General features: G+C 40.0%; 3 protein-coding genes across 9 annotated transcripts; 2 read left to right on the forward strand and 1 right to left on the reverse strand.

The window, feature by feature from the left end:
• Positions 1-511: 511 nt before the first annotated feature.
• cdc14b (cell division cycle 14B) lies at positions 512-14,576 on the forward strand. 7 transcript variants are annotated; one of them, XM_059336624.1, is made up of 15 exons: positions 513-779; positions 1,928-2,018; positions 2,690-2,765; positions 3,294-3,386; positions 3,473-3,549; positions 4,114-4,180; positions 4,265-4,415; positions 4,507-4,737; positions 4,905-5,043; positions 5,734-5,899; positions 6,049-6,146; positions 11,072-11,119; positions 11,211-11,312; positions 12,047-12,215; positions 13,792-14,576. In XM_059336624.1, the coding sequence occupies exons 1-15, from the start codon at positions 671-673 to the stop codon at positions 13,804-13,806; spliced, it is 1,632 nt and encodes a 543-aa protein (XP_059192607.1). In that variant the 5' UTR covers positions 513-670; the 3' UTR covers positions 13,807-14,576. The 7 variants fall into 7 exon arrangements, 6 of the variants coding, with proteins under 6 accessions (XP_059192611.1, XP_059192607.1, XP_059192606.1 ...); XM_059336623.1 differs by having other exon boundaries at positions 515-779; positions 11,208-11,312; XM_059336627.1 differs by lacking the exon at positions 12,047-12,215 and adding an exon at positions 13,566-13,631 and having other exon boundaries at positions 520-779.
• A 462-nt stretch (positions 14,577-15,038) lies between these two features.
• On the reverse strand, positions 15,039-18,497 carry LOC131974354 (intracellular hyaluronan-binding protein 4-like). Its single transcript, XM_059336629.1, has 9 exons — positions 18,375-18,497; positions 18,057-18,285; positions 17,291-17,435; positions 17,029-17,175; positions 16,868-16,939; positions 16,701-16,781; positions 15,764-15,938; positions 15,378-15,569; positions 15,039-15,309 (listed from the first exon to the last, which is right to left on the reverse strand). The coding sequence occupies exons 1-9, from the start codon at positions 18,480-18,482 to the stop codon at positions 15,244-15,246; spliced, it is 1,215 nt and encodes a 404-aa protein (XP_059192612.1). The 5' UTR covers positions 18,483-18,497; the 3' UTR covers positions 15,039-15,243.
• A 1,912-nt stretch (positions 18,498-20,409) lies between these two features.
• Positions 20,410-25,086, forward strand: znf367 (zinc finger protein 367). The gene is made up of 5 exons (XM_059337701.1): positions 20,410-21,615; positions 22,490-22,640; positions 23,310-23,429; positions 23,774-23,912; positions 24,028-25,086. Exons 1-5 carry the CDS (start codon positions 21,337-21,339, stop codon positions 24,284-24,286), a joined length of 948 nt encoding a protein of 315 aa, XP_059193684.1. The 5' UTR covers positions 20,410-21,336; the 3' UTR covers positions 24,287-25,086.
• The last annotated feature ends 98 nt before the right edge of the window (positions 25,087-25,184 follow it).

Consider the following 25,184-nt stretch of genomic DNA (forward strand, 5'->3'; position numbering starts at 1 on the left):
AAACCAACAACAAGATGTCACCTGTGTCAGCTTGTGCACGATACAAATAAAACAGGAATCACAAGTCATAATATTGCTCCGTGATCAAAAACTCCACAGGGTACCTTTTAATATTTATAAACACTTAAAAACAACTGTTGCACTGATGTTAGAGATTGAGCATCTTATTTTTATACACACTTATTGTGGATTAAGTGTTTATTATACCATAAGTAAAGTTTATTTTCTATTTCTTGGCCGGATTTGTCTTGTCTCATGCTTCCCACATACAGTCTGAAATACATGGTCATTGCACAGTCATATTCAAACGGGCTCTCTTCAGCACCTATAGGAATACAGTCCCTACGTTATCTATACAGCTGCTGCAGATGAACAGGGGAGGGTGGGCGCTGGACATCTAATCCTGATACGTCACATGCAGGGGATTCAGAAAGCAAAAACCTGCCCCTGCTCATAGACGTCACCACCACCGGAGAAGCTGGAGCAGACAGCAAGACCTCGGTTGACACATACACAACACACACGCAGTTCCAGGTCATCAGCAGCACAGGAGCAAGACCATGCCATAATATAACGCAGCAGCAAAACGGGGACAAGCCGCCGCACTGCGAAGCAAGAGAGGTCTGCTGCAGCTGCTCGGGAATGTCCACCGTGAAGCACTGAAGACAAAATGAAGCGCAAAAGCGAGAGGAGACGAGCTGAGTCGAGGAAAAAGCGCTGTGCAGCTCCCAACAGCGCACAGGCGGAGCCAAACTCTGATATTTACACGAAGATAACAGGTAAGTGGATCTGCAGGATGAACCCTGTCAACTTTAACCCTACTTGGCAAATATGAGGAGACGCACACAGCAGGCTGCGCATGCACAATATTGCGTTTTAAATGACCAGGATGTGCAAAAGTCAGTTTTTTCCCCAGCTTTTGACCTAACATGGCGACACCGTCTACCTCTTTTATCGTCAATGCACTGGATTTGCATCGTTTTAGCAGTAATTATGTGCACAAAAATACACAATATCAGCAGATTAGTTTTGCTCTGGTATTCATTTTAGAGCAAGAAATGACACCATAGTGTATCTTTGTCTGCACCATTTTGTTTTTAAGAGTGTGTTTAGTGGTGTAACAATGTCAGAAATATCAAAGTCAGCCCACTGTCACGCAAGTCCGGGGTAAATTTTCATATTTTTATGGCGTTTTCTTGCTACTTGTGCATCCCTGCGCAGCTCAAATCTGAGGGAGAGGGCGGGTCATCCAAGTGTAAAAAACAAATTTGATTGGCTGAGGGATCGCCCTAGCAACCGCTTGGGCAACGTTCCAGGGACCTATCAAGTGTCTTATGTGGAGAACTTTAAACTGAAACAGGCGGGGCAGAGTGTGGTTGACAGACCTTTCCGCCAATCATGTATCGTCCTGTAGCTCTCGCAGCCAATAGCGTGCCGCGGAAGAACGTAAGGGAGGAGTCGGGTGGAGATCATTTTTTAGCAGAGTGCGCACTTGCACTCGAAACTCTCCTTCCCTTTTTGAATGCCAACTTTCTTGTCCCGGAGAGTTGAATCCAGGCTCAGAAACATTTTTCTTAAAACGCTACATTTTAACGTATCGCCTTTTATTTTATTTTTCTAAATCTTCGCGCACAACATCATTGTAAGTTTTACTCAGTATGTGCAAGTCCTCGTGAAGAAAATCAACTTCGTACGTTTCTCTGCAAAACAGTCATGTTTAAAACTGTGAGCAAGATGACCGCAGACGATGTTTCGTCCAGATGCATTGAGTTTATCAAGGGTAAGTTGCAAGAAACTATATTTAAGAAGTAGTTGCAGACAAAGAGGAGCTGTTTTGTGGGAAATGTGAAACAGAAGTTTGTATGCATGACAAAAACAAGTAACTGCCTGTGTAATGTGTCGCCCTACCCCCCACTCCCTCCTCCAGATCAACTGTATTTCGCCATACTGAAGCAAAAGATCAAGAGCACAGCTGAACGACACTGTTTCTGCATAGATGAAGAGCTGTCATATGAGAAGTAAGTTTTCAGTCTGAACACATGTTTGCATTTCGTTGCTGCATAATTTCTGTGCTTTGTCCATGACCTTTGCACTTTTTCATGGTGCAGTAAAAGTCAGTTGAAACGGCCCCGACCATGCCTACACCTTTATATCATCACTGAAGTCCTCTGGCCAGTCGGTCTGCTGATGTGAGCAGGCTTGCTCATAACTAATTGAAAATAAGGATGCAGTTACTTAACATATTTAGTTTTTTCCTCTAAAGTCACATCACTGTTAATATAAGATGTGGGTATTTTTGGTGCACTGCTTTAAACAAAAAAGAAATGACCCTTTTTACAGCTGGAAGCAATCCAAATAACACAACAGCATTAAAAATTAAAGCCAAATAAAACAAACAAAAGCAAGTTTTTCCAGGACATGGCTGTTTAAATGGGCTGTTGTTAGATCAGCATCAGAAGGGGACACCACTGACCTTTTAGAGCCATTTTGTGCCAGTTTGCAGCTTTTTGTCCTGCACTGAATGATCTGTTCTAGCATCAAAAGCTTCCAAATATAGTCTTTACTCTGTCAGTGTTTTACCGCTTCAGTCCGAGGTACTGATTCTATCTTGTGAAACTTCCCGAGAGACCGTAGCTGCCTGCATAAATAGCCACTCTGACACTCTTCTTCTTCTCCCTTTCTCTCTCAGCTTCTATGCGGACTTTGGTCCCCTTAACCTGGCCATGTTTTATCGCTTCTGTTGCAAGCTGACAAAGAAGCTCAAGGTAAAGTAAACCACTGCTCTTAATTATACTTCCTGGAAGAGAAAATGGGAGGCAAAATCCAGGTCAATCAATATTGATTTATACCTGCAGGCGAGCTAAATATAATGGGGTAATATTCTTTTGCACATCAGTCAGTAATGCATGTCAACTTTTTACAAGTTATAGCCCATAAAGTAGCCCTGGTTTGTGTAAACCTGTGTCACCACTGTTCCTGTTTGTCAAGGCAGTTTATCTATATTTGGCACACAGTGTGATTCTAGAGGCTGTCGGCACAGATTTAGCTGAAGTTTGGACACACATAAATTCAACCTTCCTGCAGCTCATACATCATTGTCTTGTGTGATGATGCCCAAACTATTTTAAGCTTGTAATTGATTTTTTTGCCGTTCACCCAACCACCTATGTTGAAATTAATTTTTTCCAGCCACTGTAGGTTACTGTAATGTCTACATTTAATATAATAATTTTGTATGTCAAATAAGTAATCACATATCAGTTTATACTGTTGCTATGATTTTCTTTGTACAGTCCATTACACTCTCAAGGAAGAAGATCATATTTTACACATGTGGAGATCAGAAGAAACAAGCTAATGCTGCCTACCTAATCGGCTCATATGCAGTAAGTACAAGTTACATAAAGGTCTTTTAATTATATCGGCATATAATGCAAGAAACACTTGCTGATTAGACCTTTTGTATTTAAAGGTAATGCATCTTAACATGATGCCAGAGGAGGCCTACAGTCTGCTGGTGTCGAGGAATTCAACATATATTCCATTCAGGTAACAATTCGCTATTACTGTATGTATTTTTATTTAACCAACTAGAGATATTAGCTAAGAATGACTGCAGCATGGTTTCACTATCCATATTGTCATTTGCAATTGTCTCATGCAATATTTTTCTTTTTGAAGACCAATTTTTATCTGTTGAAAAACATTTTTGGCTTTGGATGCCGACTGCCCAGTGAATGACCAGTTGCGATCATTCTCAGAACAGAATTATCTGGGTAGCAAACTTAACCTGTTTTTAAAACAAGTGTTGTTAAAAATAGTTTGACAATAAAAATTGTCTCCATATCTTGGCAAATTACATGTTTAAAATGGTGCAGAGAACTATATTCAAATCAAAATCGTTTTTTTTTTTTGTAATTTTTAACTGCATCAAAAAAAAGTTACAAGGCTCATATATTATAATGCCTTAAGAGAGGAAGAAAGCAGGATATGTGAAATAACAATTTATATCCTTTTGTACGAGAAGTATTTTAAAGGGAAATGGAGACCCTCGGTGTGTTTGCTGATGAAGACTTAGTATATAAGGTTATTAGAGTATATTTTCTGTTTCAGAGATGCTTCGTTTGGAACCTGCATGTACAATCTGAACATCCTAGACTGTCTTCGTGGTGTTCACAAGGTATGTCACTTAAGATTTATTTATTTTTCTTTCTTGCTGTGTCACGCTCTTAATGGAATTAACTCCCTTTCAACCATCTAACAGGCTCTGCAGTACGGCTGGCTTGACTTCTCCAACTTTGATGTGGAGGAATATGAGCACTATGAGAGGGCAGAAAATGGAGACTTAAACTGGATCATTCCAGGAAAGTTCCTTGCATTCAGCGGGCCTCATCCAAAAAGCAAAATAGAGAATGGTGAGTAGAAGTTAAGTTTTTGATGTAAAAATATGCCTGAACCCATTTCACACCTCCTTTACTCACACAAGATTTTTTTCTCTTACTCCAGGATACCCTTTGCACGCTCCTGAGGCTTACATCCCATACTTCAGGAATCATAACATCACCACCATCATCAGGCTCAACAAGAAGATGTATGATGCCAGGCGTTTCACAGAGTCTGGCTTTGAGCACCACGACCTGTTCTTCGTGGACGGGAGTACACCAAACGACGCCATCGTCAGGAAGTTTCTGAACATCTGCGAGAACGCAGAAGGAGCCATAGCTGTCCACTGCAAAGGTCTGATTTCTAACCTACGTTTTACACGGCAGGGAACATTGTTGATGGGTTCAATTATTGTGGCTGATCACAGGAAGCACGAGAAACTATGCTTGGAGCTGTATAGACTGTGTTTAGTATCTTGTTAATCGCACGATTTAATGCTCTATCACATTTTTTCCTTTTAGCTGGCCTGGGGAGGACTGGCACTCTGATTGGGTGTTATATGATGAAACATTACTGCCTGAGTGCTGCGGAGGCCATCGCCTGGATACGGATCTGCCGACCGGGGTCCATCATTGGGCCTCAGCAGAACTTTGTTGAAGAGTAGGTGTTCACTCAAGCAGCATTTTCAAAATGTCACTGATTTTAAATACTATTTCTTCTTTAATATTAAACATCCATGATTAAACAACAAAAAAAGCAAGTTATACTTCAGAATATAACTTCCATAGGTGTTATTCATCAAGAGTTTGGTAGTCACAAACTCAGCTGATTTGCTTTGGCAGGACTGTGTCGCTACTGTCATCACATTACAATTCAAATGTTGGTCAACTCTGATTGGTGCATCCACATATAGGTTACACATACATTATATAGATCCATTACACACAGAATAAAACATTTCATGTCTTAATTTATTTAATTACTTCTAATGATAATGATTATTGCTTACCTTTAATGAAGACCTAAAATTCAGTGTCTCAAAAAAATGTTAATATTAGAAAAAAATATATTTTAATTATGTTTAATCTGGAAATGCTGGTTTCTGAAAAGTATGTCTATCTATATGCACTCAATACTTGGTTGGGCCTATTGTACTTGAACTACTGGAAATTGGCTCTTCCATGATATTCTAATGTATTGAGCTGTACCTGTATGTCACATCATATTTTCCCAACATAGCCACGCCAGCATGAAGGCAGTGAGAATCTGCTGAGAAGTCTTCATAATAATGGTGGTGGCTTGGCAAGAAAAGTGAGTTTACTTTGTTTTTGTTGACCTTTTGTACATCAGAAAGCAGAACAGTCTGTGGGCAGAAGGAGACGTATTTCGGGAGAAGGTGCAAAATGAACGAGAGAATGGCAAGATGGCTGTCACCAGGATCCTGTCTGGTGTGGATGACATAACCATCAACGGGAGCAACAAGAACAGGCCGTCCAAGAAAGAAGAAATGGACATGGTGAGTTTTGAAATGACACTCTTGGCAAGTTTTTCAGGAACAGATTTTGCAACTTTCTCTACTTCCGAAAGTACTTTCAAAAATCATGCAGTAGTGAAGCACAAGGACGCACCACTTTGTCTGTTCATAGTGTTTTCTCTGTTTTACAGTATAATGATGACGAGGAGAGAAATGGCCTCACACAGGGTGATAAACTGCGAGCCCTGAAGAGCAAGAGGCAGGCCAGATCGTCCTCAGGTTCACTATCGTAAGTACCCAGGCGGCCTGCAAGTCCCATCATGCATCACGCCGATGTGTTGTAGTATTGTAAAATGAGTGTACAGTTGTGTTGTTTTTAAAAAAAAATCTTACATAACTTTTGATTTGAAAAAATCAAATTTCGTAAAGACCAGAAAGTGATCTTGTAGGATTTTTGTGTTGTTACATTCATCATTTCATTTGATGAGCTTTCTCCTTTCCTCAGTGATAATTCAGGGTTGTCCGCTCTCCCTTTGAAAAAGGTTTCAGGCATGGCTCACCTGTTAGGGTACTCTTTCTTACCCCTACTACGGCAGTTTCATCCTAATATTGTAATTAATCTATCCGGATTATCCAAGTTGTGGAACCAGGCAATATCCCTGTCATATTTCCAAATGTTTTTGTGTTCTCTTTTGGTTCCTTAAATAAATGTCATCATATGCAGATCAAGTGCAATTAAAGTCATCCCATTTCCTCTCTGATCTGTGAGTGATGGAAAGAAGTAGTTTGTCAAATACTAGAGTGACAAAGTTGGGGTTGGACTGGATTGGAGTTATGATACACAATCTTCCAGGAAAAAATTTTTTGTTGAGGGCTGGATTTAGAAAGGCACAAAAGATGTGGGATTTAACGATAAAATCTTTGAATTTGTTTTTCTGTAGGATTGCCAATCAATCAAAGCTTCAAACTAGTTCAGAGATGAGGTAAAAGAAATTTAAAGGCCAAATCAATACAGAGCTTGCTAGTTACTAACAATCATATATCGTCCTTGAGGCAAATTTTGATGTGCTTTTTTTTTTTCATTAGAATCACACAAGACTGTGCAGGTGTGTTAGAATTGCTCAGGATCACAGTGCCCATAATACTCCATACCAAAGCTCTGCACGTGAAAATTATCTGGTCGCTATTGTACAGGCAGATTGACAGAAAGTCATGATTAAGTGGTGCATTAGACTTAAGTGTTTGAGGGATAATTCCAGACTTAATTGACAGAAATCACAACTGCACAAATAAGCTAAACTCTCAAGGCAGCATTAACCTGTAACTCTTCTTCTTTCTGCGAGGCAGAATTACTGTTTTTGTAAATGGAGTCTGGTGGCTTAAAGAGAGCATATATGGATAAGAACAGGCTCTCTGAGATCAAGGAAACATATTCTTAATATAAGGCCCTTTCATAGTGTGGTCTCGCAAATGTCCCACTACATTGCAGGAAAGATCTGTGCTGGCTTTTCACCTTAGGGCGTTTATATTGGTCCCACTTCCAACAGTCCCAATAATTTTCCGCCTCTGTGACTACCTCTAGAGGCAGAAAATTGGTGGGATCATTTGATCCCAGCATCCCGTTCGGGCGCGATCACAGTGCAGGCGAGACGTTACAGAGCCGTAAATGTCCCGGCATGAAACGGCACTATGAAAGGGGCTATTGATTTCTGTATAGGTGGCTTAATGCGTCCTGCTGCTGTCCCTGTCCACAGCAGTAAATTGCATATCCTCCGTGTCCTTATTTTTGCCTGCTTCAGTGTGCAGTGTTTTATATTCCAGGAGGCGCTAAAGTGCTAATGCTAACCGCCTAAAGTTATCTGAACAGACGGAACCCTCGTTCATTTTTTCTTTTTTTGCGTCCCTGTCGTTCCATGTCTCAATAACGTCCACATTGTTTGTGCCCGTGTAAATCAAGCCGTGGAAGGTTGGGTGTCAGCAAGGCCGAGGATGGTTGACTGGCCTCTGCCAGTGTACCCATATGGCTTTGGCTTTTGTTGTCCCATGTCAGGCAGGTGGTAGTGTTCTGCTGCAGCCTCATGGGCACGGTGTGGCCGATGTGTTGCCTGCCGTTCAAAAGATAGCTGAGAGAGGCAGAGACAGAGTGGGGGAGAGGAAAAACAGAGAGAGGATGTGAGGTTTTGTATGATGGAGGTAAGTGCACGTCACTTCCTTTTTAGCTGACATCCTCTTCCTGTAGAAATGGTTGCTATGCCAGTGAATGGTATGGCTGATTTTGAAGTTGTTCTTTTTTCCTTTTCTTTTTTTTTTTCTGTCTGTCTTTGGATGACTATGGTGTGAAGTGGATATGCACTTAATGGATGCATTACATTTACACGCCTTTCATTATCTGCCTCTCATGGACACACTGAGCTGATCTGCTTTGATATTGAGGCTTATCCAAGATATCCTCTGAGTTACAGTAAAGCTGAGCCTGTTGTACCTGTTAACAACAGCACCAATTATTCAACTAATCACGGTTTTACATAAAATCTGGATTAGCTGAATCAAACGTTTCAGTGCTTGGCTTGCACTACTGACTTGGCACGACTCGAGAACAACTGTTAGTTAGGAAAACATTCTCGTTCTGATCTGCAGTAGAAATTTCATTGCTGTTTGGTAAAGTAGCCAACTTGCCCGCTCAACCATTAAAGCTGGAGTTGTTTTCGGAAATTGACAGTTATTTATTTGGTGTTGGAATCATCTTTGCCTCAGATGTTTTCACAAGTTTAATTAGCGGATTTAAATGGCATTGTTGGGAGCCTGATCCTCATTCTAATGCACAGGATTCTAAAACCTCGTACGGAGGTATTGGGATGAAAATGGGGTTTTATCTGTTCTCAGAAGGGAGATTCGTTTGCCATATGCCTTATCAGTGTATGCATTATTACACAAACCTCTAACTTCCAGCTGAACTTCACCATCTGGCTCCACTGTTTGTTCTATTATGTAACACTGAAGTGCATGCTGAGTTGCGGCGGCGATTAGAACGACGATTATATGAAAACGTTCTCTTCTGCCTTTTCATGCATGGCGACAGGCATGAAACCCTGGACATGCACGCATGGACATGCCTCTGTGTTTGATCTCTGTTTGTGTCTAACATGTAATTAATGTTGGGCCGGGTTCATTGTCAATTGCCTGTTGTTTTTCCATTGCTTTGGTGACTGGATCAGTGTACACATACCATCTGAACTCTGTGTACTCCTTCAGGTTTCTGTCTCTGCCAGCTTCTTTTTAAATGGTCCGTTTTTGTGCAACAAAATTTGCCAACAGATACTTAAATTATTTTCTCACGTATAAAGTCTTAGAGCTCGACCGATATTTTGAAAGGCTGATCTCAAACACTATTATGCTCATCACAGATATAGCTATTGGAGTATATTTTGCCTGAAATTGCCGTCCAATGCAAGTTTTATAGACTGCAACTTACTTTTTAATGTATAAAGCTAAATATTTTTTGACTCTGTTTAAAAGATAGTTAGTGAAGTTTCAGTTTATTTTTCAACTGTATTCATTTATTTATTTATTTTTAACAGAGCGAAACACATTTATATATGGCATACATTGTGTCAAAAATATTACAACAGTTTCCAGATAACAGTTAAGTTTAATTTTAACAAATAATCATTACTTTTTATATTGTTAGTTTCATAAATAACCTATATTTAATTTAAAGTCCCCCTCCAGACACATGTGTTTAAAAGTATTTTCACACTTATCAAATGCAATGTGATTAATATTTTGTTTGTTTCCTCTAACACTACTTTACTCCATTCATGTCTGAGCCTCCAGACTCTATGCTACTATGTTAGTGTGTTTTCACTCTCAGTATTGAAAAGTTGGCTCTGCACTCAAGGTTTCAGGTTTCTTTTCCTGTTTTTGCAAGCAAAAGCAGAATAGTATTAGCTTTTGAAGTAGTGATGTACCTAACACTGACATCTCCCCCTTCAGTAAAGGAATGTAAAAACAGCTCTCTAGTGACAACCTTTTCACAGATGCAAGTCAGGCTAGACAAGGTATAAACATTTTAGAAGACATAAGCAAGAAAAACACATTTTTGAGTGAAAGGGGATCTGTAAATAACTAAATTGACCATCACAGTATATTATTAGCTTTTTTGAAACTCTCAAATATCAACATCTATGTTAAATTCCCCCATCGGTCGAGTTCTAAGTATAAAGCAAACTGTTAACACATCAGAGCAAGTGAAGAACAAAAACTTGCTGACTGGCACGGTCTTTGAAAGGTATTTCATCTAATCCAGTCCCAGTGGAAAAGCAGAACATCAGAGGCTTTGTGTCCTGCCCGGACGTCTCTTGTCTCTCCTTCCTTTTTTTCCCCTTTTTTTCCGTTTGCTCTTGTTGTTGGATTTGTCCTCCTTTCAGATGGCTGGTAGCCATGCTGCTCTCCTCCCTGTGTAGCCTTGCCCTGTGGTGGATTGTGTTTGGCTTCCCTTCTTCCATCCTGCATTTCTGTATAGACGGGTTAGGATTTCAATGAGTTCTACCGCCCGTCAGCCCCCAAAAAACCTGTCCTGCCCCCCTTCTGGAGCTCTAACTGAGAATGCTGTAAGTGAGCCCCCAATCTTTTTTTTTTTAATCCCCAACCCAAATCAGAAATTTGTTAAAAATCATCCTCTTGTTATTCTTTCTGCAAGCACAGTAAACATAAAGCTGATTAGCGGAGCCAGTTTTTAAAAGTTTAAGACATCAGAGGCTCCTGTCTTGTCATTGTCACCATTTTCTGTACATTGATTTTTGTCCTACTGTTTCCATCATCCTGTCATTTTTAAGCATCATGCTTTGCTGGTTATTGTGTTGACCGGAGAGCCAACTGTTAAAATTAAACCCTGCCAGACAGATAAGCCTTCTTGATGCAAATGATAACTTTGTGAAAAGGCAAATGAAGTCCCTCTTTAGGTTTTCTACTGCCACCCTCTGGCTTTTTTCTGGTATTACTTGGCTTTACTAATCCTACCTGGCTGCGTAAGCTGCAATAACAATCTGTGCAAAAGTCTAACACTATCAGGACTATTACAAACCTCCCTGCCCATCTTCATACACTTTTTTACTCCTCTGCCTTCACTCTGTCCTGTCACTTTGCCTCTCAGATAACAACAAATAAAACTAAATCACATTTTTTTTTACTTCTATGTAACTTGTGTTTTCACAGACAAGAAGAGAACAAGATTCACACCAGGTCTTCATCACAGTCCCTAAGGTAAAGTCTGCTGTGTTGTTGCACAGCATGTGTACCGATGATACACAACATGGCTCCGGCTGATTAATGACATTTGTCTCCTCTGCAGCAGGGTCGTATTGCAGGCCAGCGTCAACCCCTTGGCTCTGTCTGACCAATCAGACAGCAGGAAGAGGACCAGAACCTCACTGCCAGCCAACGGAGTGAGAGGAAGGTCAGTGGCTGCATTTGACACCCGGCGCTCTTTTACATAATGACAGACCAGGGGTATTATCTGGGAGAGCAACACAAGAAATAAACAAAAAATGTTAGTTTGTTTGAATTCAGAATTGAAATGATTCCACTTGCTGGTATTTGTGCACACACCAAAAACAGATTAGTTTATGAGATTTATCCTGGAAATTTCAGCTGTGAGTAAAAGTACTAATACCAAACTGTGAAATGACACTGCAAGTAAAAGTCCTGCCTTCAAGTAAAAGTACAAAAGTATCACATCAAAATGTAATGTATTATTAGATTATTTGTATTGATGCATTTATGTAAGCATTGTTTTAATTTTGGATGAGAAGATAGAGTTCATTTTAACTACTTAATATATTAGGCTTAATTAAAAAATAAAAAAAAGTCTCATCACTTAAATCGATCATGTTTTTTTTTTTTAAATGTTAAATCTCAATTCCGGTACTTGAGTAAATGTACTTAGTTACATATCACCACTGCTCACAGTCATGAAAAGTGTAGCTGTAAACCCAAGAAAAAGTGTCCTCAAAGTTGCATGTTTTCATCGATTTCTTCATCCAGGACTGTGCTGTGTTGGTGCAATATCTAACACATCAAATATTGTTTTGACATGTTTTATGTGACACACAGTTGAGAAGCAAACCAAGAAGCTATAGCCACTCGTTGGTCCTTGTGGAGTAAATTAACAGCTTCCCTTCTCTCTGCCAGCTCTCTGTGCCACACCAGACTGGTCAGGTCCCTAGGCAACTTGCATGTAGTGGCTGGCGACAGGGACCCAATGTGTTGGGAGCCATGTGGCAGCCATAGAGACACAGCCAGTGCCACAGACAACACAGGCACTCTCATCAACTTAAACATGGCACAGGTCCACCAGCAGGCAAGCTCCCTCAAACCCACTCTGAGCCACAAACACAAATTTTGATGTCAAAATGTTCTCTGTGCTGTCCAAAGAGGGGAAGTCAGATTTAAATGTTTCCTACCCAGTTTGGCAGCTATAGCATGATCAGATCTCTGTTCATTTCACTGGTGCCTGAGTAGATCGAGCCGTACTCTCCCTCTTTCTCCTCTTAATGCTCCTAATCACTTAATGTACTTAGGCTGGGACGCATCAACAGTGATTTAATATTTCAAACAAAATCAAATTGTGGTTTCTCCACAAATTCTTTTTTGTCAGATGTTTTCTGTGGTTAGAAACTGGCAAGATTCAATTTAGATCTGATGGCTGAGGACTGTCGTTGACAGTTCCTTAAGGAAAGATAAGAATCAGACTTAATCAGCTAAGCATTTAAATTAATGAGACCAGTTAAGTATTTTTATCTTGTTGCTAAATCATGGAAACTTGATGTAAATCGAAGTTTGGCAGATTAAATCCAAAGATAACAGTCTGTAGTATGTGAATACATGAAATGTTACAAAATCAAAACAGAAGTCTGAGGGGTTTTTTTTTAAATAATATTGCCAATTTCCAGCTTAATACTTAATACTTTTTTTGCTTAAGTAGTTAAAGCTTTATTCTTGCTAGAGTTACACCCATACACATCTAATAATTATAATAAGAAGAATTTATTGTATTTCTGCGGTCACATCTTAATTATCCAACGTTAATTTAAGTAATTAACTTATCTTAACTTAATTGATCTCTTTATTTGAATATGTTAAAAACAAACAGAATATTAATAGTAATAACAAACGATTAAAAAACAGAATAGAAACAAAACAAACAGAAATAACATTACAACCATTTTTGGCAGAAATTAAGCAAAATCACAAACAATAAATAATATTCCAATAACATTTAACCATACATAGTCTGGCCTACCACGTCTTTTCAAAAAAATCTTTAACTATTCAAAACTAAATTAAAACATGATGGTGCAACCCAGCCACAGTTCTCTTTACTCCGCTGTACTAACATGATATGTAGCCTGACATTGTGCAGGACTAATGTTGAGTAAATTTGACCGTGTCTCTGTTCCACTGTCGGGCTGCCAAATGAAATCCGCCTCGGTCTCCCTGCTGCTTCTTCCAACAGCTTTCCTTTAATGTTCTGTAAGGACAGCAGGTTTCCTGTTCTGACTGGCTATAGCTTCTCTGGACTCTGCTGCTCACTGTGTCTTCTGCCTCTGGCCTGTTGTCCCCACGACTCCATCTTTTACTGGTGCTAATCTATAATTTTTATTTCTCCTTTCTTTTTCCCCTCTATTTTATATTTCTTAACACGCAACAGACGCACTGTCTCCAGAGGACGTAAAGCTCGTAGATCTTTGCAATCAATACGATTTTCCAGGCTATGGTATCTATCTTTTCACTTTCTGTGTGACATTACTGTATTTTAATTTATGATCAAATACACTGATTGGATGAATGAAATAAATGTCCAGATTGATTTAAATAGTGTAAATCCATGAAATCCGTCCCTATAGTAATACTGACTTTGTCTGTTTTCTTTTTAGTCACTCCATACCTAAAGCTAGAGCTCCTCTTCTTCGGTGAGCCTGCAGATCTGGAAATCCTGAGGAACTTTACATGAAATCCAACTTCTATACAGCTGTATTACTCATCAATAGATTTTTAAGTCTGAGAAAAAGGTTGGAACAAACTTTAACCAACTCGATGTGACATGTAAATCATTTATAGATTGTTTAATTACAAGTTATTTTACCCGTAAGGCACTTTTGTTTTTTATATTTTTAACAAAGCATCATGACATACTGATAGTTTTAACCGTTGCCTGGTTGTTCCTATGTATTAAAGCATGCAGTAGCAAACATCAGACTGGCATGTGAAACCCAGAGACAGCCTCCTAAATGAGCACTGTGCAGTAGATATTCTGGTTTATAAGACGGGAGATTCACATTCAGTTAGAAATATGTAGTTGAATTTGGCATACAAGCTGCTCTCGGCCCTCCATGGAACAAAGCCGTTTGCCTTGGATGTCATTAAAACACCAAGTCCATCACAAGATCCAGTACTGTGCTTATTTGGATCTCCATTCTCATTATCTGGCTTGCCATTTCCTTGTGAAGCTTTTCAGCTACTGTATTTCAAGATTGTAAATATGTCAACATTTGATATACTCAGTTTGTATTTTTTAAATATTTTGTACTATGTTTGAATCATGCTATGGAATACACCCCGGTCCTAATGGGGCCTTGTCTAACTCATGTTCATAATCCACTGAAGACATTTGCTTGAAGCACATAGAATCAATCTTTTTAAATAAAACAATGTACTCCAAGTAAGTCTATGGCTGTCTTTTTTCTTAACCCATTTGTCCTGTGCATACCTTTTGATATTCAACTTCTTAGATATGGAAGAGAAATTAAAGAAAATCTTGCTAGTCTTTGGGCACATGGGACGACTTCTTACAATACGATCACTACCAAAGTCTAACAACTGCACATTTGTGCTACAGCAAGCCCAGAGAACACTCCAAAGCAAAACGTTTTTTTTAAGTGGGCATAATGGATACACCAAGATGCATTTAACAGTTTCAAGTTGACCGTTTCCTGTTGTGACATCACACATGCACATTATTTAAGCCACTGCCTTTCATGCCAAGTTCAGCCAAGCTGAGCGCAGTTGCATTATTGCTTAAAAATGCAAAAGGCTACACATGTCCACATACTCAAACTTTACATTCCCTACTATTTAGTTCAAATGGTCCCAGTGTTGAGTTAAATAACATACAGCTCTGAGGTAAACTTGCAAAAGCATTTATTCTCCACAGGTCAACTTCTGAACAGTGCCTTCTGTGCAATTGAACAAAATCAAGTACAATAAAACCCCAAACCTTAAGAACAGCAGAAACATTAAGTGTTTTTTTTTCTTTTTCTTTTTTTTTTAAAGCAAGTGTCAAGTGCAACCAGTATTCCCCACAGGAGGTAAATGAGAAGTGTTATCAGTTATTTTCCTGCCGATAGTGCTGGGAAGTCTTCTGGGTCATCCGGGTTGGGAGCCAGATCATCCTCCTGGTGGAAGAACACAAATATTAGAAACAAATTAAATGATATCTTACACAACATTCAAAAGAACATACCCTCTCCAGTATAGGTTTGGCTCTCTCTGGACGACTAGTCGGGCCACCTCGTGCACCCCTTCCCCGACCCCCACGACTGGGGCGCCCGAGACTCCCGAAATTGATGTCCAGAAGGGAGGTGATGTCATTCACAGACCTACGAAGGAAGTTGCCTTCACAGTCCATGTCCTCCAGGATCCCTTCCTTCGAGCTCTGAAGATGAGAGGCAAATGCTAAAATCAAGTCTGAGACAATTGAATGTGACATTTACAGGAAAACGAGCATCTTTGGGGCCCTTTACAGTAGACATCACCTCAGCACCTTCACCTGGTTTACACATATCTGAAGGCCTCCAGGTCACCATGTTACAGTGGAACAAGGCTTACAGTAAATCACAGCTTTCTCACCTCCACGCGCTTTGACTGGTGGATGACCTTGGCTTTGGAGGGAATCTTGTCCTCGGCTTTGCGGATATTAAACTCTGCCTTGGGACGACTCGTCTCCTGCAGGGCCTTCCACTCGTCCAGGGTCATCTCCACTGCAACCTGGACCACCATCTCTCCATCCTCTTCTTCCATTGCTCTATCATAATCAGGGACAAACTAAATATATCAGTCCACTTCACTTTTTTTTACATTTTTACATCTAAAATTTAAGTCTAGTGGGACAATCCCAAATTGAGATTCTTAGGTTGTTTCTCATTTAAAAAGGTGGGAAAACACCAACTTGTGACCAAAGGGAATTTCATTTCAGTGTTGTATTGTTGAGTGCTGGGGATACATTAGATGCATCAGTGGGGGAAATCCATTTTTTTTAACATTCTTCCAGCCTGATCATAATAAACAATATATCCACAAAACAGAATGCTAGCAGATGTCTTAATCTGCTTTACCTTATTTAAAAAAAACATTTGATTTTGGTTAATTGTAGAAACCGAAGCACATTTTTCGCAGGAAAGTCAAGAAATAAATGATCAATGTTGCATGTTATTCAAAAAAAAAAATGGCAATGCAAAACCCATAAAGTTGCCATCAAACGCCAAGTGGAGTGCTATTTGATTGTGCATAATTTGCATTTCCTGCTAACAACAGTAAGCTAGGGAGGGATGTGTCATGGAGACTGATGGTGTTTACAGTATTCAGTAGGGTTGACTGTCCGTTATTGATTTAGGTGATAAACAGCCCAAGATATTCAAGTAAAAAAAAAATCAAGTTTCCATGATATCAAAATACATGTTTAACCATTTAGTCTAACCAACAAATTCTTGCATTTTCAGAGCAAGAGGTGTGGTTGATCTGGCACTAGTGTCACTTTTTAAGAAAGGTGCTTATGAATGTCACTCACCGGTTCTGATTCTCTTCGTCAGCAGGTATTTGGGGCTCCTCAGATTTGACTGGAGCGTCAGAGGTCACCTCCATGCCTTCACTTCAAAAAGGGGACATGGACAAACAAAAACATCTTTCTATTGTGCCCAAGACTGAAAGTTATGGCATTGACAAAATGTCACTTACCTTGCAGCTTCTTCAACACTGCCCCAGTTCCAGGGTCCTCTGCCTCCTCTCTTTTCCTCAGGAGAGATGCCTCTGCAATGCACGGGAGAAAAATTGTCAGTATACCATCTAGCAATAAAGCATCAAGAACTGGACAGCCACATGAATAAAAAAATGCTCACGTTCCGTTGTGTCGATCATACTCTCTCTTTCCCCTCAGGTTGTAGTTGTCAGAGCTCCTTGTGTATCCTCCTCCACCTCTCGCTCCTCTCCTAGCTCCTCTGTTCCCCCCTCTGCCCCGGAGGTCAGAGTCGGCATAATAGGAAGGCCTGAGGACCGAGCAGATTAAACCCCAGTTTATTCCTGGTATGGCTCCTAGAATTAACATTGGTACAGTACTGTACACAATTGACAACATGACATCAAAACAATGTTGACACATACTTAGAGATGGAAAACTCCTGTGGGCTCTCGTCCTGGTTGAACCTACGCTCCCCATAAGCAACCCTCTTCATGCCCCTCTGGGCCTCCTCTCTGCCATCTCCACTCTCAGTCACTGGTCCAGGACGTGCTGGCTGCTGCTTACGGACTACCGACAGAAAGTGAGATGATGAGATATTAAATCATGTTGTGCTTTCTCACTTTTCTTCGGTTTGCAAAATTATATGGAAATCTTCAAGCAAAACTGACCTTGATGGAATCTATAAAGCCCACATATAACAGTCTATAATATCACAAAAAGTGCTAAATCTTCCAGTTATCATTTAGTTCTTAACCTGGTTATAAAAAAAACATCTCAGTCTACTCCTCACCTCTCAATACTTATCCTACAAAAAAGAATGGGTCTGATGCCAAACAAATGCAAAAATAAGGAAAATAAATATAAAAAGGAATAACTGCCTAGCTGTTTTTTTTTTTACTGAAATAACATGGCTGGTCCTGATATCAGGAATAAAACAATGCACTTAAAAGCAGTTGTGCTCTAAAGTTAGGAGAATGTAATTTGGCTTCAGATAAATGGGTGGACACCCACCCTGACAGCATGAACATGTGCTCAGCAGCCTTGCTGACTGTGCACCATCAGCAGCTGACAAAGCCTAAGCAAACTGGACACTCTTGGCTGGACTATCCAATCTAGAAATACTAGCAGCTGCCAGAACCGTTTGGATTCGGCCTGTGTAACGATAACTCAGCCGAGCGGTTGGCTGACCTGGAGCGGGGTCCTGGCCATCCGACGCAAAGGGGACGCGTCTGTTCTTCTGGGACTCCTTCTGACCAGCCTTTTTCTGCTTGGATTTCTTCTCCTCGTCTTCCTTTTTCTTTTTCTCCTTCTTCTTTTCAGCTTGGCTTATTAAGTCGAACGGGTCAGCATCGTCATCTAGCAGATCACCATACCTGTTCGCCACAACGCACCCGTATGCGTCCGGGAGCATTTTAGCCTGTTTGTGATGAGAGAAAGAGTTCAAAAGCTGGTTCCCTCCTCAATATCCGTTTTCGTGCCCAGCTACAACAGAAGAGAGCTACAGACCGTGCTTTGCTGCCTCAGTGAACATCCAACAAATGGCCGCAACTGTTTGTCGACACTTTTAAATGTTTGCACGTGTGGAGACAAGCGACGCCACGCCCCCGCGCTCATCAATAGGCCGTTCACTGATCAATATTCATTACAGAGACTTGGCTCCTGCACGGCTGGTGGATTATTCTCTGCTTAGTCAGGTCCTGCTACTCAAACTGGCACAGGAACTGAAGTCAAAGGGAATTTTATTTCGTAAATGGACAAATAAATACATTCTTCAAAAATAAAGATAAACATGTAAATTTTAAAGTTGCAGTTAAAACAATAACGCAAGCATAATTTTTATGATATTGGAAAAATTATAATTATATTAAAAACATTTTACAATATCAGTGTCTTTTTTTACACATTTAAGGCAAAATTGCTGTTCAGCTTCAGCTTTAAAAACAAACAAAACTATTTCATTTTTTTTTTTACATTATTGGTATCAACTTTTCAATTACATTAATACGAACAAAACCCATTCCCACTTTTTCAACTATTCCTATTTCAGCTTCTTCCTACCCATTCAAGCATTGCAGTGTAGCGTCAGCCCTTAAAAAAGATGAAAATATTTTTATAGTTTTATATTATTGGTAATATAAAGTCTTTCAGTGACATCCATACTAATTCCCCCTATTCCCACTTTAACTATTTGTACTAATTCACTTTCTTCTTACAAATTCAAGCCAGCATTGCAGTGTAGCATCGGCTATTCAGCATCCAGCATTCACACTGCAGAAATTGCAGTCTCTATAGTTATAGAGATAAGTATCAAACTCAGCTGTGTTTAGGAAAGCAATGATTGCAATGTGGTCTTTACTTCCACATCTTGCCCTTTGACAGTACAGCTCGCATTAAACTGTGTAGATCTGTGCAAACTCCCAAATTATTCATAAACTGCATTTTTATCTAAATAATGTCCTTTGCTTAAGACATAAAATTTCTCCCCTTTTGGATCATTTGACAAATGACTATATAACTTATAAAAAGAAATCATGAATTTACATTTCTTGTGATTTTTAAATTCATGTATTGGAACACTGTGATCATCAACATCATCAAACTGTGTCACTGTCATTAGAGGCATGATTCAGGATATATTTTACATAGTGAAAATTAGCCACCTCTAGTGGTCAGAGTAGAAAACACAAGTATAATGTGTCACCAACAGTCACTCTAATAGGGAGTTGGGGTACTGCATTTATAAAAGGCCTACTGTGTCAGAATTATTACATGTCAGGAAATAATACAAAGAGTGTATGGAGTCAGAGAGAGTATAGGCAGTTTCAACTATATTTAGAAGACTGAATGATTGTTTTTCCAAGACACATTGCACAGTGCAGTGGGATATATTTGGATTGCCTCTTCAGGACTACAGTGAATGTGTATGAGACAGAGATAGACAGGCTGACAGCTATAGTACAGGCACACAAATCCAAACAGAAAGGGCTTCTGTTGCACCACCATGAATAAGTGAAACAGCATAGGACACTGTGACTGTACACTTCACTTCAGTTATTTATATGGGCACTTTTTGACTAATTGATGGCATCATAAATTCAAGTCTTCATGTTCAGATTTCCAGCATTTAGGCCTAGTGTGTAGATATACTATTTTTATAACTGAATCAGAATCAGCTTTATTGGTACCTTGTGATGTATGTATGTAACACATGGTACTTGACTTGGCTTTTACAATGCTCAGTTAAACACATAATAAAGCAATAAGTTATATATAATATTATACATAACTATATAGCTTATTGCTTTATTTTGTGTTTAACTGATCATTGTAAAAGCCAAGTCAAGTACCTTGTGTTACATACATATACATACATCACAAGGTTGGTACCTTGTGATGATGATTCTGATTCAGTTATAAAAAAAATAGTATATCTACACATTAGGCCTAAATGCTGGAAAGCAGAACATGAAGACTTGAATTTATGATGCCATCAATTAGGCAAAAAGTGCCCATATAAATAATTGAAGTGAAGTGTACAGTCACAGTGTCCTATAGGCTGTTCATATATATGTTATATATGATACTATAGGCTACAAACCATTTTGAAAAACACCACATTGACTATATATAAGCTATATTGATTTTGCATGGAAGAGAGAAAGGTTGGGGTTAAATTTTGTTTTTTCCCTAACTTTAACACAAACATTTTTCAAATAACCTTAAGTTTCTATTTCTTTTTCTCTCACACAGTACACCCTTTGTTCAAGTATTTCCGCCCTCAATGATTACGTAAGTTTGGCGCCTCTGAGCCACCGTTTCCTTTCCCTTTAAATTGACCAAAAAATGTAATAACATAAACAGACACTTCAGCGCGGGAAAGAGCCATCTGCTGCTACGCAATGTAAAATTAACCGCCCTTCACTTTTATTGGCTCCGTCGCAGCCGAACATGAGCTCTGCGCGTCCTCATTGGCCAATGTTGATGTCAGCGTACAAGAGCGCGCGTCAAGTGTTTAAATCTCATTGGATAAAAGCGTCTCCGCCAATCCTTGCACACGGAGCGCTCTCCTGCTTATTGGCCCACGGGCTTCCTATGTGGAGCTCTCTGGCTGATGCTATTGGCTACTTGTGACACGTGGGACCAAATCCCTGCAGCTGATTGGTCAGTCCACTTCTCGGGCGCGATTTTGCAACGCGGGACAACGCTCCTGTGGGCGCACACAGGTCAGTTCAGACGACCCGCTGCGACAAGAAGGAAACTAACCATCATCTTCATATCCAACTGTAGCCTATCTTTTGCGGATACTTTGTAGCGAACAACGGATCCGAGATTCTTCTCTTGCTCTTTGGAAATGAAGGACATATTCACTCCAGATTGAAAAGGCGAACTGTTTATGACTTTTACTCATTCATTTTTTTTAATCATTTAAAACTTTTACAGTTTTTGCCGGAGTTTTGACACCGATAGGATGGCCGACAACAAGCACCCGCACGTTATCTTCTGCAACGACTCGCCCAAAAGAGTTTTGGTGTCCGTTATCAAGACCACGCCGATCAAACCCAGGAAAGCGGAGGCCCTGACACCAACAAGTCCCGGTTTCAGCGACTTCATGGTCTACCCGTGGAAATGGGGGGAGAACGCCCACAATGTGACTCTGAGCCCGGGCTCAGTGAGCGGGGCTTCCTCCCCTACCGGGACCCAGACGGCCAGGGAGGCGGACACGGATGCCTCAGCGGACCAGATGAGGGTAGGTTCAGGTTTTAAACTGTAATGTTACTTAGTAGCCTACAACGTGTAGAGTGACATATGATGTTGCACAGATGAAAGCATTGAACTAGTAAACCTATAGATACAGTTCTTGTATAGTTACAGCCTGTTGACAACACTGTAATACAGCAATAATAAGTTAGCCTATAACAACACTTTAAATATGTTAACTATGTGTAATAACAGCAGCTTTGGGAAGAAAAGGGCGCATGAATTGTGATAATGACATCTTTTAAAGACACAAACTGTCCAAAACTGAGTCGTTGTACAAGATTATCACAGTAAAGATGTAAGTTATTGTTTTTTTGTTTTTTTTAATTAAAATGGTGAAGTTATGTTGGAGTCAGCCTTAAATATGGCTGGGGGTTGAGAGTCATTTAAAAATTCGCCCGCGCATTAGGGTGTGACATGGTGGATTTTAAACCCCAGTTACTTCCTGGTTTTGGAGCAGCTGCTCATACATGACGTCTAGCTGCGCGCCAAAAATATAACCGGATGTGAATGAATTATAATGGACAAACGTGCTACACTGTAACACGTGAACGCAGCTCAGGACATTTTGAATGAGATGTTGCATTGGTGATCCCTGGTGATCTGTGAATATTTCTTTATAACAACAAATACATTTCATAGATGTAATAAGAGATTTAGAACATGTTTGTATAATTTATGCAAATGTATTATATCACAAATGTATGAATATATATATATATATATATATATATATATATATATATATATATATATATATATATATATATTGCATCTGTTCATTGCTGCTATTCAATAGGAAAATAAGCAGTTAAGATGTTGCTTTGTGTAACAATGTAAGAACTCTGTATTATTGCTGTCAGGATGGTATCCGCAGAGGACGTCCACGAGCTGACACTGTCCGGGAGCTCATAAGTGAGGGGGAGACTTCATCCAGCCGTATTCGCTGTAACATCTGCAACAGAGTATTTCCCAGAGAGAAGTCTCTTCAGGCCCATAAGAGGACACACACAGGTGAGATGTAATAATAATGATTTTTTTGTCATGAAGACAGGTTAATGTCTTGTGATTCCATAATGCCCATTTCCTAGGTCATGTAGACACCTGTCTAACCAGATCCAACACTAACATGCTGGAACAGGAATGAGCACAGTGATGCTTTGTCTGTGAAAGCAGAAAACAATTGACTTCCCAGAACCTATCCTCAATTTTCAAGCTTTAGTGTTCATATTTAAAAGTAGTGAACTTATGGCTGGGCAATGTGGAGAAAATAAAAAATCACACTATTTTTTAACAAATACCTCAATATTGATATTGCAAGGATGTTGTAGTGTTACAAGATAATTACAAAATGAGATTTGATGAATAATAATAATAAAATAATGTGGATATAATGACATGAAAATAATAGTACAGCTAGGACAGTCTGATAAATTCAGAAAAGTACATCACTTTCTGTAATACATACTTTTAATCCAGGAAAAGACCCCACTTATGCCATATCATGATGTAACGATATCTAAAATCAAAGACAGTATCTACTCTAATATCACAATTGCGATACAATGTCGATATATTTGCCAGCTCTAAGTGTACTTTATGTATTATGAGCAGCACTGTGTAATAATGACTGAACTATAAAACAATACTGTTGCCTGAACAATATCCCCATTTCTCCACCAGGAGAGAGGCCCTACCTGTGTGACTACCCAAACTGTGGGAAGGCGTTTGTCCAGAGTGGTCAGCTGAAGACGCACCAGCGGTTGCACACTGGGGAAAAACCCTTTGTCTGCTCAGAGAAAGGTGGGTTTTGAAATGTGGATTTTTAGAAAGTACCATGCGAGTAAGGTGAAAGGATTGTTATTAAAGTAAAGTTCCAAAAAAGAAAGTTAAAAGTTTTATGGTACTTTCCAACAGTATGAAATGTGGTTCAAAGCTTACTGAAGCATTTAACTGGCTGAGTTTTATTTAAAGCATTTGGAAAGTACCTGAAAAACACAAAACTGACATTGTGTAGTCTTAGTAAAGCAGTAGCAAATCACAAAAGGTCAGTATTAGCTTATCATAGCTTAGCTTAGCATCCAAGCAGATAAACATGCCCTTTAATGGCTTACTGCATTTGTTCTTACCTGTTGCTCTCTCCGCAGGATGTGGCAACCGGTTCACACATGCCAACCGTCACTGTCCCAAGCATCCTTTCTCCCGTCTGAAGAGAGAGGAACCGAAGGAGGGCCAGGGGAAGGCTCAGTCTGTGGACAACAAGGCTGTGGCAGAGTGGCTCGTCAAGTAAGTGAACACACCTATTTTGTATCAGAAGCAACAGTTTTATAAAGCATGCATAGTAAACAATGACAATTTCTGAATGCATTGAATGTTAATATGGTCTTCTCTTTCCTTGCAGGTACTGGCGAACTCGTGAGCAGCGTGCCCCCACAACCACCAAGGTCAAGCCCCAGAGCAAGGCCAGAGCAGAGGACCAGGAGCAGCAGGATCCCATGGAGTTTCTTCAGTCCGATGAAGAGAACGGGGAAGAGGAAGAGATGGCAGAGGAAGAGAAGGGTACCCAGGGAGGAGCCGCCAAGCGCCGCCTCCAGGAGCAACGGGAGCGTCTCCACGGTGCTCTGGCACTCATTGAGCTGGCCAACAACCTGTCTGCCTGAACACCTACCCAACACCTCCTGATCCTGGACTCCCATTCCCAGTCCCTCATCTCTCCCAACCCCAACCCGCCTTCCTGCCGTACGTGCTGTAGCTAGAAAGCGCTCATACATGCAGATCAATGACTAGTTTAGTTTTATTCTACCAAGTTGTGAGATCAGACTTTGAGAAGGAGCTGAATTGGCCTGAGATCAGCACAGCATCATCTATTCCCCCTCACAGCACCAGGAAGGCACAAGCTAAAGCACCTTATTCAGCTTCCATTTTATCCTTTTAGGCTGCTATAATTGTAGATTTGACTATATGAAGAATGTCTTTCTTTCTCCTGTCTTCTAAAGGCAAAGAAAGAGTACCTGTTTTGTTCTATTTTGTTTTGTTTGCACTTTGATGGTAACGAGTTTGTTTTTTTGAGTGTATTGTGAGTGAAACAGAGTGTGTATGACTGATGTATATATGGATTAAGCTCAGATGGACAGAATGATACAGGGTGTGGTAAAACGTAGGAAATGTTAAGTTGCATTCCAGCTGTCAGATGGCCTCTCATCATGTTCCCAGCTTTCATCTCCAGCATTGCAAGCACAATTTCACTGCCACTGATGACAGCAGTGGTGCTAGAAATGAACTGAGAGACGTTCAGATAGTTTAAGTCTCACTTTTACAGCACGCTCCGAGGAGTGTGCATAGGTGGACTAAAGGAGACAGAAAAAGTTTGGGGAGCTGGATCAGTCTGGCATGGAACAAGACCGTTTTTATATGAGAGGTGATCATTGCAAGCCTAATCCAGAGGTCTGGTTAGGCATAAGCTTTTCAGAAAAATCCAAACTTTAACAGCTTCACCACTTTATCATAATATACACATAATTGTATCTGCATGACATTACCAGAGGCGCACAGGAAAAG

Source organism: Centropristis striata, chromosome 7 (genome assembly GCF_030273125.1).
Source record: "Centropristis striata isolate RG_2023a ecotype Rhode Island chromosome 7, C.striata_1.0, whole genome shotgun sequence".
Taxonomy (NCBI): Eukaryota; Metazoa; Chordata; class Actinopteri; order Perciformes; family Serranidae; genus Centropristis; species Centropristis striata.

Coding starts and splice junctions, on each gene's coding strand:
- znf367 (XM_059337701.1), top strand. CDS start 21,337: ATGGCCGACAACAAGCACCCGCACGTTATCTTCTGCAACGACTCGCCC. Junction 23,430..23,773: donor CTTTGTCTGCTCAGAGAAAG/GTGGGTTTTGAA, acceptor CTCTCTCCGCAG/GATGTGGCAACCGGTTCACA. Junction 23,913..24,027: donor GTGGCAGAGTGGCTCGTCAA/GTAAGTGAACAC, acceptor CTTTCCTTGCAG/GTACTGGCGAACTCGTGAGC.
- LOC131974354 (XM_059336629.1), bottom strand. CDS start 18,482: ATGAGCGCGGGGGCGTGGCGTCGCTTGTCTCCACACGTGCAAACATTT. Junction 15,939..16,700: donor GACGAAGAGAATCAGAACCG/GTGAGTGACATT, acceptor TGATTATGATAG/AGCAATGGAAGAAGAGGATG. Junction 15,310..15,377: donor CCAAACCTATACTGGAGAGG/GTATGTTCTTTT, acceptor TTCTTCCACCAG/GAGGATGATCTGGCTCCCAA.
- cdc14b (XM_059336623.1), top strand. CDS start 671: ATGAAGCGCAAAAGCGAGAGGAGACGAGCTGAGTCGAGGAAAAAGCGC. Junction 3,387..3,472: donor ACCTAATCGGCTCATATGCA/GTAAGTACAAGT, acceptor TTGTATTTAAAG/GTAATGCATCTTAACATGAT. Junction 4,738..4,904: donor CATAGCTGTCCACTGCAAAG/GTCTGATTTCTA, acceptor TTTTCCTTTTAG/CTGGCCTGGGGAGGACTGGC.